This window comes from Sabethes cyaneus, chromosome 3 (genome assembly GCF_943734655.1).
Source record: "Sabethes cyaneus chromosome 3, idSabCyanKW18_F2, whole genome shotgun sequence".
Lineage (NCBI taxonomy): Eukaryota > Metazoa > Arthropoda > Insecta > Diptera > Culicidae > Sabethes > Sabethes cyaneus.
This window is the reverse complement of record NC_071355.1, coordinates 166,026,383-166,044,176: the sequence shown is the minus strand read 5'-3', so window position 1 is coordinate 166,044,176 and position 17,794 is coordinate 166,026,383. Positions and strand designations below refer to the sequence as shown.

Here is a 17,794-nt window from a genome sequence, read left to right as displayed (position 1 = left end):
TGCATTTCATGTTGAGAATGACATTTGCACGTTGTGTAAATCAGCGGGATTTAAAATAAAGTGTTCAGATTAAAAACGGTCAAATGAACGGGGGTCCACTGTATATCCGTAATTATCGCTATCCATTTTTAACATTGATTATCAGCATCTTTGGCTCGAGCAGCACGTTCTTCCAATTGATTAACTCGCCGCTTATAAGTAAGTGCTTAGTACTCGCTGCACCACACAGTCTCACATAAGGCATGCCAAATTAAAAGCTTGGCCTATCATGCAACGTCCAAATGATGACTGTACCGAAATGCCCAGAAAAATGCTTTTCTAATCCCACCTATATATGCACCATGGTGTTAACAGTAGACCTTTATTCTCAATGTACTTTGATCATTTTGATTGATCATTGATGTGCCGCGCGGTGCGTGAACCTGGATGCTGCCCTGTAATTGTTTTGTTTACTTTTATTATGAAAAATCATAACCTCTGATTCAAACCAAACAAGTTTGGTGTCGGTTGAGTAGTGAAATGATTTTGTTTTCCGTGAACGAAATTAAAAAATAGTCTAGTGGTGCAACATGGATTACAGTAAGCGATTGAACATGATCGAGATGTTCCAGGAACCGCCTGAGTATAAGCCTCCTGGAACGGTAGAACAGCTCGCCGCTACTCTAAACTATCCAAATATGAACTCACAGCAGTACCGGATGACGAGGAAACTTCCGGCAAACGTGTTACATCCATGCCTGGAATGTGTTGTTATGAACGATCAAGGTTTAATATTAGTCGCCGGTAACGATTTTATGGGTCGCCGCTGGGGTTCCAGTCTGTATGGTTGGGATAATATAAATAATGTGATGGACGATTCAAAGGCCAGTTTTAAAAGACAGAACCGTCATATCGTCACGACGCTTAAGTTTACAAGGGATTCAAACTTGGTAATATTTTAGCTAATAAGATGATTCGCTTTATACCTACGTAGTTTTTTTTTGTTTAGTTTGTACTGGGAAACGATAAAGGAGCAGTCGAGTTATGGTCAACACAAAACCCGGCTCGCGGTAAAGGCTTTTCACTGTATTTAGTTGATTCGCAATCTGAACATATAGAAGGCGTATCGTCGATGGATCTGCTTGAATCCGAAGAATATAAACTAGTAACCGGATCAAACGATGGCTGCTTAAAAGTTTGGATTTATGGGGCAGACCTTCAATCCATTAGTACAATGGCCATGGCCCACATAGATGAAATTACGGGTATATCTAGTAACGCAGAAAATGGGTCTCTCTTCGCCACATCTTCATTGGATCGTTCATGCTTGCTTTGGGATCTGCGAAAACCAAGACCGGCATCGGCAATTTTTGACGAACACAAGTTTGGGTTTTCTACAGTTTACTGGACCTCAGCAAAAGAGGCAAATGAAATCATTTGCCTTGGTGATGAAGCAGGCAATTTACACTTTGTAGATATACGTCAACCAGGGATATTCCTAGACTCAGTGAAAGTTTTTGATCGTAAGATCCATAAAATTTCTTTCAATGCGTAAGTTTTTTTTATATTTTTCTGTTATATTTTATTACATAGGTATATACATTTTAGTAAAAATATGGCCGTACTTGGTAACACCAATCAAGTTAAATTTTACGACGAGAAGCTACAGCTGATGCACGAGTGCATACCGTCAAAAAGTTACCTGAGAGATGTACTGTGGGACAAAAACTACACATCAAGGTCAGGATCTGGAGCGTGCTGGTTAGCTGGTTGGGAATCATTCTTCCAACGAGTGGAATATTAAGGAATACATAGTAACAAACAGAGCACATCTTATTTCCGTTATGAATAATTTAGCGGTGAATATCTGAGCGTGTTAATGTTGTGTTTGGCTTTGTCTTTGATATTTTTCATTTATATATCACATTGGTGTCCTTTGGTAGCTAACATTAATAAATATTGCAGAAAATTGACATTTCGCATAGATGATAAGGAAAGATTAGCAGTTTTCGTCGAACTGGGCTTTAACTATTATTGGCGTCCCTACCGGTTGCTATTGTCTTGTCCATTATTTTCAAAGGAAATTGGTCTAAATTTAATGCGAGATATTTGAAAAATACCATACCTATGTGCAAATAAAATGGATTTTGTTTTCTTTATTGTAAAAACGAGAAATTTCTCAACCTGCAGCAACAATTTTTTCCGCAAATTTTCAGGACGTCACGGAAATGACCATAATTTCTTTATTTTTCTAAAATCAAATATTTTGCAAATTTATAAAATTCATATTTAAAACATTCTGACTAAGTTTTATGGACCGAAAACAAAATTGGTATCTACCTGCTGCAGCTCTCCCTTACTTATTTGTTACTTCTAGCAGCATATAGCTGGGTTGCACTTGCTGTGTCAAGAATTTCTCTCCACTCTACTCAGTACTGGGCTACTCATCGCCAATTCGTAGTGTCTCGACACACGCAAGAAGAGAAAAGATTTCACTGCACAGTCGTCCCGTTTTTGCGACGTGGCCGGCCCACTGTACCCTCCCGACTCTTGCCAGGTGAACGATGGGAATCTCTCCAAGTTGTGCCTGCAGCTCGTTTGTACGCCTCCCCACTCTCCGCTTTTCGTTTGGTGGTGACCAGAGATCACAAATAAATGAACTTATCAACCAAGGGGTCAATCCCGGTGTAGTGATTAGCATTCACGCCTCACACACCGAGGACCCGGGTTCAAATCCCAACCCCGCAGAAGTCACGAATGACCTAAGCAGTGTTAAAGTGACTATAATCAAACAAACAGTGAGAATTGGGCCCTAGACTTCCACTTCATTACTATCAATAGTCACTGTCCGTGGGAGGCGAACGTTGTTTTATCTGGAGCCTCTTTCTACCATATATTTGGAATTTGGATTTTGACGCATTGATTTGTAACCCATTCCCCTTTCGTTTATGGTTATTTAATTATTTAAATGCCTGACCGCATTTCAAGGTCAAGACTAACATGAGGTGGTTCTAATGATTCTAGTAATAATAATGGGCGTCTGCGAACGCTAGGAGTAGGCCACTTTTACCGAAGTTTGTTCCTCTTTCCTTTAACAGCGGTGTTAAATAACATACAGGACAGTCTATCCCTCTGCCGCAACCCTCTGTGCAATTTGAAAGGACTCGAGAGTGCTCCCGAAACACGCACGTAATACATCTCTCGGTCCAGGGTAGCCGCGTTGATCAGCTGCCTCAGTTTGTCCGGCAATCCGGTCTTGTGCATTATCTGCCATAGCTCTTCGCACTCGACTGTATCGTATGCTGCCCTGAAATCCACGAAAATATGATGCGTGGGTACGCTATGCTCCCGATATTCCTGAAGGATTTATCGGAGTGGAGAGTTGATCCATAGCACGGGCACCTATAAAGCCGTGATAAACCTAACAAATCCTGAGAGATCACCTTGTTGTAGACAGCGTTGATCAGTATAATGTCGCGGTAATTACAGCAGTCCAGCCGATCACCCTTTTTGTGAATAGGATATACCACACCTTCCATCCAGTCCTTCCGTAGTGTCTCCTCCCCCCAAATCCTTGCAGTTACTCAGTGAACTGTCGTTGCTAGTTGTCAGTTGCTAGTTGTCAATTCTATTATTTTTCTGCTGACCGCTTTCTCGCAAGATCTCTTCGAGAACGACAGCCGGAATACTGTTATCGTTTGTAGGGACTCTGTAAGACCCTCCGGCCTACTCTTGTTACAGGGCGGCTCGGGCGCACTCTACCTTATTTCAGATTCGTGCTAGGTGCACAAAGATACAAGCAATGCAACAAACAAGAAGAACAAAATTCACCTGTACGCGGTTATGACCACCCCAACGGCGATGGCAGTATCGGCAGCTTGCTACAGTGCGGTGCGATGGTCGTGGTAGTGGTGTTGGTGGTATCTTCCGATGGCTGCTGGTCTTGCAGGCCATTTCTGTACGGCAGAACACCGGGTACTTTTGGCGGATTATTAACTTGGGCCCGGGAGGACACATGGCAATCTTCACAGCTTGCACCGTAGAAGGGAAGAATACATATGCGCGAGCCGATTTGCAACCACTGAACATTTTTGCTAGCGGACCACAGAACAAGGCAGGACAGGACCGAGTGTCCTGTGCAAAGATTTTCCAGCACCGGCACATTTTTCGATCTCGCCGCGTAACTAATTCCAACTACATTTTTATCAATCATTTGTTCGGCCGCCCGTGGCAAAAGCCAAAACTAAATTTCCACCCTCCAGCTGCACTCTACACAGTCATTTTCTGTTTTAGAGACAGCACACCACGACGACGTCAGAATTGACTTCCAGTAGCTCTCTCTAGTGCTCAAATGGCTCAAACGCATTTTATTCGGTCTGTACCCACAAAAAAAACAGAAACAGATCATTTCCACTCAGCGGTGAAATTGTAACCGAGAAGGTTACAACTCATAGGTTAACCTTTCGACCACTCGCTTGTTTGTGACTATAGGTTTCCTTCCTCATCCCTACACATATCAGGCTTCATCCTTTACGAGATTGATTCATCTCTGGGAGCATTTTAAAAACGAAAATTCGATTTTTTAAAAAAGCCCATCTCAGAAATTGATGAATTTTTTCTGAAGGTAGATAATTATATAACCATACACCGCAAAATGGGCATATTTAAGGGGAAAAAGTTTTTCTAACAAAAACCTATACCATTTATACCTCTTTTCCCGGAAAGGACTTAACCCATTAAGCCCCACTCTTTTCCCAGCTGGGATAGAAAGTTGAAACTTTCAGGAAAATTCTCTTTTAGGTCCACTAAGAAAAAGTCGGCATGTGATATCTATTTTTAATTTTGACCCTGTGTCCCGCAACGCTACGTTGCGAAAACGCAACGCTGGGCGTTAAGGGTATACCGTTTTTGTATACCTTCATTATTATGCATATAAATACTTCATACTTTTTACCGTTAAATCAAACTTGGGATTTGTTTTTGGGATTTTGAGTATTAATAAAGATTAAATGAACGAGTAAAAGTATTACACGTTATGTTTTATGATAGATATCGAAACATTTGAGATGGAGACCATCTTTGCAAAAGACGCATAGTATCCAGTTTGAATGCTAAATACATGTCATCGCAGATGATTAAATGCCAACACGTTCCGGAAAGGTTGTAACATTAAATTTGGGTCCATGAAACTGTCGTTGCTGTCACTCAATTCCTCCAGACATTCCGGAGGCAAAGTTACTTTAACGATTTTATTACGCTCTTATCACAACGGCTGCTCCATCTGCCATCAGTGTTTGAAGCTGTGAATTCTATGTTATGTATACTTTTATAATGTTTCCGGACTATTTTGAACAAGCGAAAGATAAGATTTACATTCATTTGTTTACTAAAAAGCAACGACATCGAATGAAACACCGCAGCGAACGAACGAAAACAAAAGTTCCTGTTGCAAATTTTGAATATCGTTTCTTCCTAGCTTAAAACCTATCCTAAAATTACAAAAATAATCAAAATTGTAAAACAAAGTATTTTTTGGTAAGCAACCGATTCTTACTAACACTGATTAATAAGTCAGGCGTTAATAGAGGTAAAATCGAGTTTTATGAGCATTTTTCCTTAACCATCTGAAAAATAGCAAAACCTGTAGTTTTGTCACAGCTGTAATTATGTTACATGTAACATCTGACCTTTGAGCAAAAACAGGTCGATTAGATTTTTTTCCAATCTTTCTTTGTTTCTCAGGGTCCAACAAGTTGATATCTTAAACCGGGCCTCCTCTAGAATCGAATGAAAGTGCGTTGCGTTTTCGCAACGCTGAGAGGAAATGGGTTAACAAAGTTTTTGTGAGAAAAACTGTTTTCTCTATCTTCTTCAACTATCTTCAAAAGAAAAAAATCCATCAATTCTGAGATGGCCTTTTTTGGAAAATAGATTTTTAGTTTTTAAAAGGCTTTTTTCTCATTGTAGAAATTAATTTATTTTTTTCAGTATTTTTTTATGAAAATTCAAAAGATTTTCTAAAAGTCTCTCATAGATCATTTTTTTGTAGGGCCTATAATTTTCGAGTTATATTTTTTATAGTAAAAGAGAAAAAAATAAGCCCTTTCCAAAAGTTAGTCTAGATCAATTTTCGAAGAACTAAGTATGCAAAGTTGTTTATTTACATGAACTTTTTACACACAAAAAGTTTCATGAAATTCTGAGATGGTCATGCCAACCTCTGGTCGAGTTGGCGTGAAATCCGTCCATAGAAAAAATTCCTGCCTCCTAAAACCCCCACATGCAAATTTGGTTCCATTTGCTTGATTACTTCTCGAGGTATGAGGAAATTTGTATTTCAGTTGTATGGGAGCCCCTTTCCTTCTTAGAAGGAGGGGTCTCAGTACACCATAAAAAAATTCTTCCCTCCAAAAACCCCCACATGCCAAATTTGGTTCTATTAGCTTGATTAGTTCTCGAGTTATGAGGAAATTTGTATTTTATTTGAAATGTGTATGGGAGCCCCGCTCCCTTCTTAGAAGGAGGAGGGGTCTCAGAACACCATAGAAAAATTCTTGCCTCCAAAAACCCTCACATGCCAAATTTGGTTCCGTTTGCTTGATTAGTTCTCGAGATATGAGAAAATTTGAATTTCATTTGTCCCTTTAAAGAGGGAAAAGGTCATTCCCCTCCTAAAAAGGGGAGGGGTCTCAATGCACCATAGAAAAAAATCTCGCCTCCAAAAACAACCACATGCCAAATTTTGTTCCATTTGCTTGATTAGTTCTCTAGTTATGCAGAAATTTGTTTCATTTGTATGGGGCCCCCTCTTAGGAGGGGACCCCATTTGCCTCCGCTCCCTAATATAGCCTCTATTTCAACCCACATATTTGATACAAGCTTGTACAACTAATTTTCGTATATAACTTGATAATACACTAATTATGTTTGTTATGTTAAAAATATGTACTTTTACGAACGCCTTCGAACAGATAGGCACAGAATTTACAGAAACGTACCTTTAACTCATCTAAACTGACGTTAAATTTAAAGTTTGGAATGCCAATTACAGTCAATCCACAATCATGGATCACACAAAATTGTGGGTCATTTTATTTTCATCTGCTAATTTCCGTTTAAATATCACCTATATTGATCAAATTATTAGGTCTACCTAAGAGTATCAATTTTGTCAATAAATTAGGATTAGGCCAAATTCGAAATCCTACTGTATTCCCACTTGGAGTACCTTAACCAGAAGGAAAATTTGATGGAATTTAAATTGCAGTAGAAAACAAAAACAAATTAACGTAAAATTTCATGGTTAACTGAAGTTTTTGGAGCATCTTAGTAGAATACGAAATCTGAAATTATATAATAAACAAAACTTTCCAATGAAATTCTACTATTTATATTTATTCGTGTCAGATACGTATTTTGCCTACGACTTGCAGGCTTCATCAGTGTCTGTTTTAGAAGTTCTAAATACAGGCCGGACTCGATTATCCGGGGATACGATTATCCGGGTTTTTAAACTCGATTATCCGGGTGAAAAAAAAATATTTTTTTTCACTGATTTATTTTAAACCCAAATGTTATAATTTTCATGCTACATGATGATTCCAACTAGACAAGCATTGATCCTCCCTAAAGCTATAAAATTCCTTTCTTATATCCCTTTTATCGGCGAAAAAAACAAAAATAAATCCTGCGATGATGAAATCAATTTTTTTTACTTAAGAATGATCATCACCATCATCATCATCATCATCATCATCATCATCGTAATCATCAGTAAAATATTGCAAAAAAGGAATTTTGCGACTTTAGGGCAGATTGATCAATCATAAAACACATTTATAATACCTATATATTGAAAAACATAACATACAAAGAATAATATTGTACCAAAAAAAATTATCAGTGGAAAAAATCGTAAGAAAGGATTTTTCTGACTTTTGGGAAGATAGATCAATAATAAATAAAACATTTCTGATACCTAAAAGTCAAAATACTTGACATACAAAAAAAAAATTTGTACCAAAAATGAAAATAAAAATGAGCACCCGAATAATCGAGTCCGGGCTGAGTAGAATTTAATTAAAAAGTTTTCTTTTTTATTTAATTTCAGGTAAAATTTCAATCAATTTTTTTATTTACCTTACAATTGTGATCCCTTGATGTAAAAATAGGTGAAATGTGCAAAAAATTGATATGGCTCAGCAAAATGTTTATTCACAAGACTAACCTTCAGGTGAATAAAAAATTCAAAAAATTTGTTTATAAATTTTGAGGCAACTTTTGCTGCTTTATAATTTTCTAATCAAACATCACGATCACACTTGTCTAACTTCGCCCAGCGAATGCACTAATTCAAATGAATGATAAGCGAATCTAACAATGAATGATAATTTTCAAATAAGTTGTAAATTAAAAACATTGTGTGTGTTCTATGGGTGTAATTATTTATTAGCATTATCAGGTTAAATTTATAATTAATACACATTGCACGAAAAATGTGCTTGTTTCATTTTGATTATAACCACGATTAAAGTCTACTGATTGTCATCGTTTGTTTTTTATTTATAGCTAAATTCTGAGCTCCTGGTTTTATGAAATTAAAATTGCATATGTAATATTGCACACTGTTATCGCTTATTCGGTTTAGGATACATGTACAACATAGAAACGCAACAATTCTACCGGCTCACTCTCTAACACATGTTAGCTTATCAGTTTTTTTTTCGTATACGAAAGTCGCGAGAGTGTGAGTTTGCTTCAGGTTGAAAGAAGCTGTACTCTTTACTGTCGTGTGGCATATTACATAATATTTTGGAAGACTTGAATACTTGTTGCTGGGAATTGGCCGTTTCTTACGATTCATATTCCTTCTTAAGCACTTTGGCGATCGTGCTCAACTGCATGTTTGTTGTACCCTCGTAGATTGCGCCAATCTTACAATCGCGGTAGAATTTCTCTTGTGGGAAGTCCTTTGTAAAACCGACGCCGCCCATCCAATCAATGCACTTAACGGTAGTTCGCTGAGCCACTTCAGAAGCGTACGTCTTAGCCATAGCTGCTTGCTTCAAGAAAGGTACTTTAGCTTCTTGTAAACGGGCAGCATTATATACCAACAGGCGAGCAGCTTCGAGTTCCATAGCAATAGTTGCAACTTGATGTTGCATACTCTGGAAAGAATAGATGTCTGAACCGAACTGCTTACGTTCCAGCAAATAAGGAATAGTAGCATCGAAACAACCCTGAGCACATCCAAGCATCTGCGCACCAATGCCAATACGACCTTCGTTAAGGAATCCTGCAGCGTATTGATAGCCCTTACCAAGCTCACCAAGAATATTCTCCTCGGGCACACGAACGTTGTCAAAATGTAGCTGACATGTGCCGGAAGCGCAAATTCCGAGCTTACTCTCTCTCTTTCCAACAGTAAAGCCCTCCGTATCACGTTCAACGATGAAGGTGGTAATGCCACGATAGCCAGCGGAGGGATTAGCATTAGCCATAATAAGGAACACTCCAGACATATCAGAATTAGAAATCCACATCTTGGTTCCATTAAGGATGTAGTGATTGCCATCTTTTTTGGCGGTGGTCTTCAGTGAGAAAGCATCTGAGCCAGCAGAAGGTTCAGAGAGGCCAAAGCTTCCACTATATTCCTGACATAGCTTGGGCAGATATTTTTTCTTCTGTTCCTCAGTTCCCAGTTTAATCATTAATGAATTGACCAGGGTGTTGTGAATGTCGACTAACGCGGAAACAGCGGGATCAACCTTGGCGAGCTCTTCAACGACCAGCATCATAGTTAAAAAGTTGCACCCGCTTCCACCGTACTCTTCTCCAACTTCCACGCCCATCAGACCATTATCGAAAACAGCTTTAATCACGCTAGGATCAAATTGGTGCTCTTCGTCCATTTTCCTGACCAGAGGGGCAATTTGCTCTTGAGCCAACTTGGCTACCGTTTCCTTCATCATCAACTCATCCTCCGTGAGGAAAGTCAAAGGAGATGTTGGTCCCTGTGCAGTGCCAAATGAGCTTGACGAGTACTTCGCCGCTGATTGGATGAAATTTTTTCGACAGACAGCAGCCGCCCGGACAGTACTTTTTAGCAAACTCTGCATGCTTATTATTCAAGTGGGCCGCGTGCGGATACAATGTAAGAACAAATAACGAACTGATCACTACCAGACTCGTAAATCAACTGACTTGGCAAGCTGGAAATAAGGCAGCAGGCAGCTCGCAGGATTTCTAAGCATAGTGTAGAAACCGGAGTTTTTAGAAGTATAGGTAGTACAGCCGAGGCACTGATTTTCGGTTGCCAATTGGAAAGATTAAAACCAAGCAAAAATAAGTTTTTTCACCATGTCTGTAACCGATAACGTCTTTTCGGTGAAAAATTATAAAGATCTTTTTCAACTTAGTTGTATGCCAATAACAGGCATTGAGAAATTATTTTAAACTAAAAAAATAAATTATGAGATTGCAATAGGGTCATCCTCTTTCAATCATTAGAAAACCTTTTAGTATTTCACAAATATTTTTTTTAGTATAAAGCTTATCAAAAACACCGTCTAGTTTTGCCTGCGAAAGTGAAAGCCATAACTTGAACCCAAACCATCGCACATCGTCGCTAATGTAGGCGTCCACTGATACAACACGTACAAAATATTTACGCAGAAATCTGATGATGTGGTTTTTAAACGACTTGTTTCAATAATATTTGTGTGATGAGGTAGACGACCGGTTGGCTCAATGGTCAGACGAGGCGGTTTAATAATATGTACATACTATCATACTACATATTTGAGACGAATGTTTTGTGTTCTTATTTTAGCAAGAGTAGATTTGTATGGGTGAAGAATGATAAGATAATCAACATAGAGTTGACCTCCAAAATGAGAATCTATTACGTATGCGCTCGTGTCGAACTTGCTGAACCGTTTTTTTATATGCGGCGTGTGTTATGGTGCACCGCTTCTTAGATGGTCGTTCAATAAAGATTCTACGCACGTGCTCATTCTGTGATGGTACATTGCATGAACGAATGATTATCGAATGTTTGTACCGGCTTTAAGCATAAGCATAAGCATAGGAATCGAATATTTGTACCGGCTTTTTGGCAGAAGTTTGGCTGATATTTGCAGATAGGTACTGTGTTAAGATCTATGCAAGCTAGCATTTTGAGTAAGACTGACAAATGGAGAATTGGGAGGAAGTTGAGAGTTCTTTGCCGAAATACATTTTTCACGATCAATAAAATTACCGTGACGTTGCGTGATGAGCTAATACCTTTATCTTTACAACTGGCTCAAGTCGGTAAGGGAATTCCAAAAAGTGTTAAATATCAAGTACATTTGGCCAGGTAGGGGTGGTGTGATTTAACTAGGTAAAAAACCGTGTCAAGAATCATTTTATGAAGATAACTCTTGTATGTGATACTTCAACTACCTCTAACTACGCCTAATCAGAAGAAAATGCTCAATAATACTATGTAGTCGGGGTTTTTGTGTCATTGAGTGAAAATGGATTCCTCTTCAATTTTGAAACTAAATAAATATTACGATAATTTGCATGATTTTATAACAAAGTGTGAAATGCTAGGCACAAATACTCCTAATATTATTTAGAATAAATAATATTGAAAAGTGTGATAAAATTATTAACTTTATAAATGAATACAAAACTGTTATTGATGTTGTCGGCGAAATTTGGTTGAAAATGGAAAATAGTTGTACATGTATTTACAATATTCTACCCTATCGTGCAGCTCTTGCTGTGATAACTTTTCAGGCGGTTTGGCTGTTCTTGTAAAAATATCTTTAGAAAACAAATTAATAGATTGTCAAGTACCTATTCATTCGTCCGCCTTCTTTTTATTACAGCGAATTTCAAATAACTTTAGAGAACTGGTTATGAACTACTACTCCAGCTAAACCTTTTTTCGTCGATGGAGATGTGAACGTTTCAATAACTATGCAAAATAATAATGTAATAGTTAGAAGCAAGAACTTATTAGATTCTTGCGGTTATGTATGTATGTGTATGTTCCAAAGTGTCCGAGCCCCGTGTAATCGACCTTTACGAATTTGAACCAAATTTCGCCAGATTGTTCGTTTTCGGTCAGAAAGCAAAAATCGAAAATTTGGTGCCGATCGAACATTCCCTCGATTAATGGGAGCACCTCCATTTTTAAGGAAAATCTTTTCTTTTGCTTATATCTCCGGAAGTATTGGGGTTTAGAAAGACACTATTTTCACGTATTTAAAGAAAATTACCCAAGGCATTCGAAAAAAATATTATTTTTAAGCACCAGTACTGCCGAATATTTTTAAACTTAATTTGAAAGCTAAATTTACATTTTTCTCTCAATGAAGACAATTTGATCTCAAAAATTCCAACTTCATCGTGTTTTGCAGATTTTTGCCTTTCTACTATATAAATATATAGTATAAAGGTATAGAAATCACTTGGAAAACCGGAAATGGAAAGAAGGTTCTGCGGGCCGAATGTCATATACCACTCGACTCAGTTTCGAAAACTGAGCATTTTCTGTGTGTGTGTATGTATGTGTGTGTGTGTGTGTATGTAACGCTTTCAATCTCACTCACTTTTCTCGGAGATGGCTGGACCGATTTTAATGTTCTTAGTGTCAAATGAAAGGTCTAGGTGTCCCATTGGTCGCTATTGAATTTCATACTGATCGGACTTTTAGTTCAAAAGTTATGTTTAAAAATACGAAAAATATGGGACTTCATTATCTCATAGATCCCTTAACCGATTTGAACAAAATTGATTGCATATGAAAGAGGAGTCTTGCAAACCCTTAAGTTCCAAATTTCATGTCGATTGGACTTGTAGTTTGAAAGTTACATAAAGAAATGGGAAAAAATAGTATTTAATACATATTTTTGAAACATATAAACATTAATTCAATGAAAAACATCACACATTTTATTATTATTTGAAAATTACTGCTGAGATCTATCAAACGAAACCGAGTTATTGAAAATCGGACGGTTCATTCAAAAGTTATTCAAACTTTAACACTTGAGCACCGTATATAAAACCGTTAAAACGTGTGAAATCAAAACATATCAATCAAATGTTGATTGTATTCAATGTGTGTGATGTATGTATGTATGTATGTATGTATGTATGTATGTATGTATGTATGTATGTATGTATGTATGTATGTATGGATGTATGTATGTATGTATGTATGTATGTATGTATGTATGTATGTATGTATGTATGTATGTATGTATGTATGTATGTATGTATGTATGTATGTATGTAAGTGTGTATGTGATGACAATTTGCAATTTTTAAATTTGCATTGAAATTCAAGAAAAGTTAGAAACATGTCAATTGTCTGAAGTTTTTGAAGCCTCTTAGTGGAATACGAACTCTGAAATTAAAGAAAAGAAAAAATCAGAGGGGTTGTGTACAGGACACGACCGCATATATAGGTGACGCAGGACTACGTAAGTCTCTTTGTAGTGATAGTAGCATGTATTCATGCTTGTAATAGGGTGTTTGCAGAGTGCATATGTATTGAAGAGCTGTTGGGCAGGCAAAAGTGACAGCTCCATATAAACTGTAAGGGTTGGAAAGGGCGAGATTTTTTAAATAATTTAATTCCTTCATTGAAAACAGAAATTACTATTTGCGTTATATGTATAGCAAGGTAATATATCTGTTTACTAATTAACAAATCTATTTTCAACAAACAAGCTAAAACGCGGTAGAATTGATCAAAAATGTAACTATTAACTATGTTAGTGAGATAAACCTGACCAAATATCTATAACCAGCGATTGCTTTCGACCAAGAAAACAATAAATTATACTAAAATCAATGCTACATTCAGTTGTTTCGAACTTGGCCTATGCGGCATAGACTAATCTCAAGTTTTTTAGTCTTGACCTTGAAATGCGGTCATACATATATATTAATATTTTTTGAAACGATGGTTCTACAATTGATGAAGGGACGGTAGGGAAAGAAATGAAAATTTTTTTGGTGAAGGTGGGAAAGAGCGGAAAGGAAGGGGGGGGGGTATTGGTAGCTATGCTTGACAAGTAGTCATTTTGACTCCTACCTTTTGTCCAATACTGGAAGGTGCATGAGTCGAACCAAGCTGTAATCTGAGATTACAACCGGATTCGAACCCACAACACCCGCCAGGGCATGTGGTTTGCTGGTACTTGTACCTTTGAACCATAGAGGCGCTGGACAAAAGGAGACCGCAAAATCCACTTCTCAAGGATAGCGACGCGTTAGGTTGGGTTATCGACACATATTGTGCCGCTTCCTACATCAATTGCAGATTACCACCGAGCGAGAAGTTTTAATCTAACTACTGTTTTCTTTCAGGACGACGACACTATGCCGGCCCTTACGACTTGCAAGGTACTGCACGTGATTTTGCGGTCTCCTTTTGTCCAGCGCCTCTATGGTTCAAAGGTACAAGTACCAGCAAACCACATGCCCTGGCGGGTGTTGTGGGTTCGAATCCGGTTGTAATCTCAGATTACAGCTTGGTTCGACTCATGCACCTTCCAGTATTGGACAAAAGGTAGGAGTCAAAATGACTACTTGTCAAGCATAGCTACCAATACCCCCCCCCCTTCCTTTCCGCTCTTCCCCAACTTCACCAAAAAAATTTTCATTTCTTTCCCTACCGTCCCTTCATCAACTATGCGGCATGCTACATCCGAAAATCGTATTTTTGGTTCACCGATTTAATGCTAATTCACTGAAATATTAGTTGCTAAATGTGAACTTATATATCGGGATACATTTCTTGGTTGATTTAAACATTAATTGTTTCGAATGTATAAATAATTTTAGAAAAAATGATCATTTTATCCAACGCGTTTTTGCTGCATCGAATAGGAAAAGATGCAATGTATGCCTAACAGACGTCTTGCATGTGTGTGGAGCAAAGCCCTATCATTCGATTCTAGATGTATACATGCTATGTGCAACATATATACATGCTACATGCGTTGTAACATTTATCATAGTAGTAACATTGCATACGTTCAATTCTCAAAAGATGCATTTGAATACAATTTAACAAAATAAAGAGCACAAACTATTGATATCCTGCTACCTTACTGAAATTAAAGATTGTTTTTGACGTAGGACTACGTCTTACGGCAAGTTTCGAGATAGGGTGTCATTCCAAAAAATCGAAAAATGCGAGCGTCACGAAAAATGAAAGGTTTTGAGCGCTAATAGCTCAGTGGTTTTCCGATCGATTTTCAATATTCTTACACCAATCGATCGGAAAATCTTCTAAGAATTGACCCAAATGAAGAAAAGTATGGGTTCTTGATGTTGAACTATTGAAAAATTGAAAATAATGAACCTATGCTTTACCAGAATTCTCGCTTCATGATTGGTTGGAAGATTCTTTGTGATGTTCTAAACCTATACCAATTTGATATCTGTGCTTGGGAAGTAAGCCAAAACAAGTGACCAAGTTCCCTCATTTCAACAAGATTTCTTAACACTGCGATCAAACCTAGACCATTTTGATGTCCTTGCTTGGGAAGTACGCCAGAAAGAGTGACAAAGCCCCCTCGTGCCAACAGATTTCTTACGAACGCGATTAAATCTAGTCCAATTTGATGTCTGTGTTAGGGAAGTGTGCCAGAAAAAATGACACAAGTTCGTTGTCCCAACAGATCGCAAATTCTTTACTGCGAGACGATTAAACCTAGGCGAATTTGATATCTGTGTTGGAAAAATGTGCTACAGCTGTAGTGTTCGGTTATAATAGACTCTATGAATACGCCTGCTTGCCGTTTCATTAGAAATGCAGTGAAAAGATGTGTTGTTGATAAAATAGGATTGAATTCGTAAAATCCCTTCAACGTGGTAACCATGGGTAATAAAAACAATCCTTAATTTCAGTAAGATAGCAGGAAAGCAATAGTTTGTGTTCTTGATTTTGTTAAATTGTTTTCAAATGCACAATCTTTTGAGAATCGAACGTATGCAATGTTACTACTTTGATAAATGTTACATACAACGCATGTAGCATGTATATACGTTGCATATAGCATGTATACATGAAGAATCGAATGATTACAAGCATGAATGCATGCCACTATCACTACAAAGAGACTTACATAGTCCTGCGTCACCTATATATGCGGTCGTGTCTTGTACACAACCCCTCTGATTTTTATTACCCATGGTTCCCCACGTTGAAGGGATTTTACCAATTCATTTCTATTTTATCAACAGCACATCTTTTCACTACGCTTCTAATGAAACGGCAAGCATGCGTATTCATACAGAGTCGTATTATAACCGAACACTACAGCTGTAGCACATTTTTCCAGCACAGATATCAAATTCGCCGAGGTTTAATCGTCTCGCAGTAAAGAATTTGCGATCTGTTGGGATAACAAACTTGTGTCATTTTTTCTGGCACACTTCCCTAACACAGACATCAAATTGGACTAGGTTTAATCGCGTTCGTAAGAAATCTGTTGGCACGAGGGGGCTTTGTCACTCTTTCTGGCGTACTTCCCAAGCAAGGACATCAAAATGGTCTAGGTTATAGGTTTAACCGAGGTGTTAAGAAATCTTGTTGAAATAAGGAAACTTCGTCAGCGTCACTTGTTTTGGCTTACTTCCCAAGCACAGATATCAAATTGATATAGGTTTAGATCATCGTGAAGAATCTTCCAACCAATCACGAAGCGAAAATTCTGGTAAAATATAGGTTCATTATTTTCAATTTTTCAATAGCTCAACATCAAGAATCCATACTTTTCTTCATTTGGGTCAATTCTTAGAAGATTTTCCGATCGATTGGTGTAAGAATGTTGAAAATCGATCGGAAAACCGCTGAGCTATTAGCGCTCAAAACCTTTCATTTTTCGTGACGCTCGCATTTTTCGATTTTTTGGAATGACACCCTATATCAAAACTTGCCGTAAGACGTAGTCCTACGTCAAAACTTTTGCCGACTAAATTCCACTATTTAATATTCGTTCGCGACAGATACGTATACGCTTTGAAATAAGACACTGATGAAGCCTGCACGTCGTAGGCGAACTACGTATCTGTCGCAAATAAATATTAAATAGTGGGATTCAATCGAAAAGTTTTTTCTTTTCTTTGATTTCAAATTTCAATTGTCATTTTCTTCTCTTGCTGTTACTCACAATTGTACAAGAAAAGCAAAAAGCGAAAAAAAGCAGTTGATTTAAGCATGTAGGTAAAGTGGTGTATAGGATTAAAGTGTGTTGATTTTACCAAATAAATGTATACAAATTTCAAACAAATTTTGCGCATCAATAGATGCTCTTTTCAATCATTAGATATTAGAGCTTAGAAATGTTATATGAAAAATAGGAAGTAATCGTTGCGCGGTAGTAATTTTGTAAGGTTTTTTTTCGTTAGTGACATTTTAAAGGACAGATGTCTTATGTCATGTATCATGTTTTAATAAATCCAAAATGACAAACGCAGGAAATCATGTCGATCATATTTTTCATTCTCAAGCATGTTTATGGCGCAACTTTTGCACTATTTTTCGACCTTATCTTTTTTTCCTAACCCTCTAACATTGTAAAAACGATGCGATCAAGCTAATGACTATCTTTTCATGAAGGTACAGTCAAAAGAAGCTCAAGTTTAAATTTTTATGCAAAAATAATTATCTGAAGGAGCACTAGCTAAGAAATTTCTCTTTTCCATATCTAATGCTCTATTCAGTTATTTTTTCTAATCCAGATATGTTGCAAAATTGAAGCCAAGCAAACTTATAGTAAAATTTTCAGATTAATCATTT

The 17,794-nt window shown here is 37.5% G+C and overlaps 2 protein-coding genes across 2 annotated transcripts; one reads left to right on the top strand and one right to left on the bottom strand.

Annotated features, from left to right (window-relative positions):
- Positions 1-513: 513 nt before the first annotated feature.
- On the top strand, positions 514-1,967 carry LOC128744347 (methylosome protein 50-like). The gene is made up of 3 exons (XM_053841268.1): positions 514-929; positions 989-1,530; positions 1,588-1,967. The coding sequence occupies exons 1-3, from the start codon at positions 570-572 to the stop codon at positions 1,781-1,783; spliced, it is 1,098 nt and encodes a 365-aa protein (XP_053697243.1). The 5' UTR covers positions 514-569; the 3' UTR covers positions 1,784-1,967.
- A 6,444-nt stretch (positions 1,968-8,411) lies between these two features.
- Positions 8,412-10,150, bottom strand: LOC128742251 (short/branched chain specific acyl-CoA dehydrogenase, mitochondrial). Its single transcript, XM_053838547.1, has one exon. It carries the CDS (start codon positions 10,095-10,097, stop codon positions 8,832-8,834), a length of 1,266 nt encoding a protein of 421 aa, XP_053694522.1. The 5' UTR covers positions 10,098-10,150; the 3' UTR covers positions 8,412-8,831.
- Positions 10,151-17,794: the final 7,644 nt, after the last annotated feature.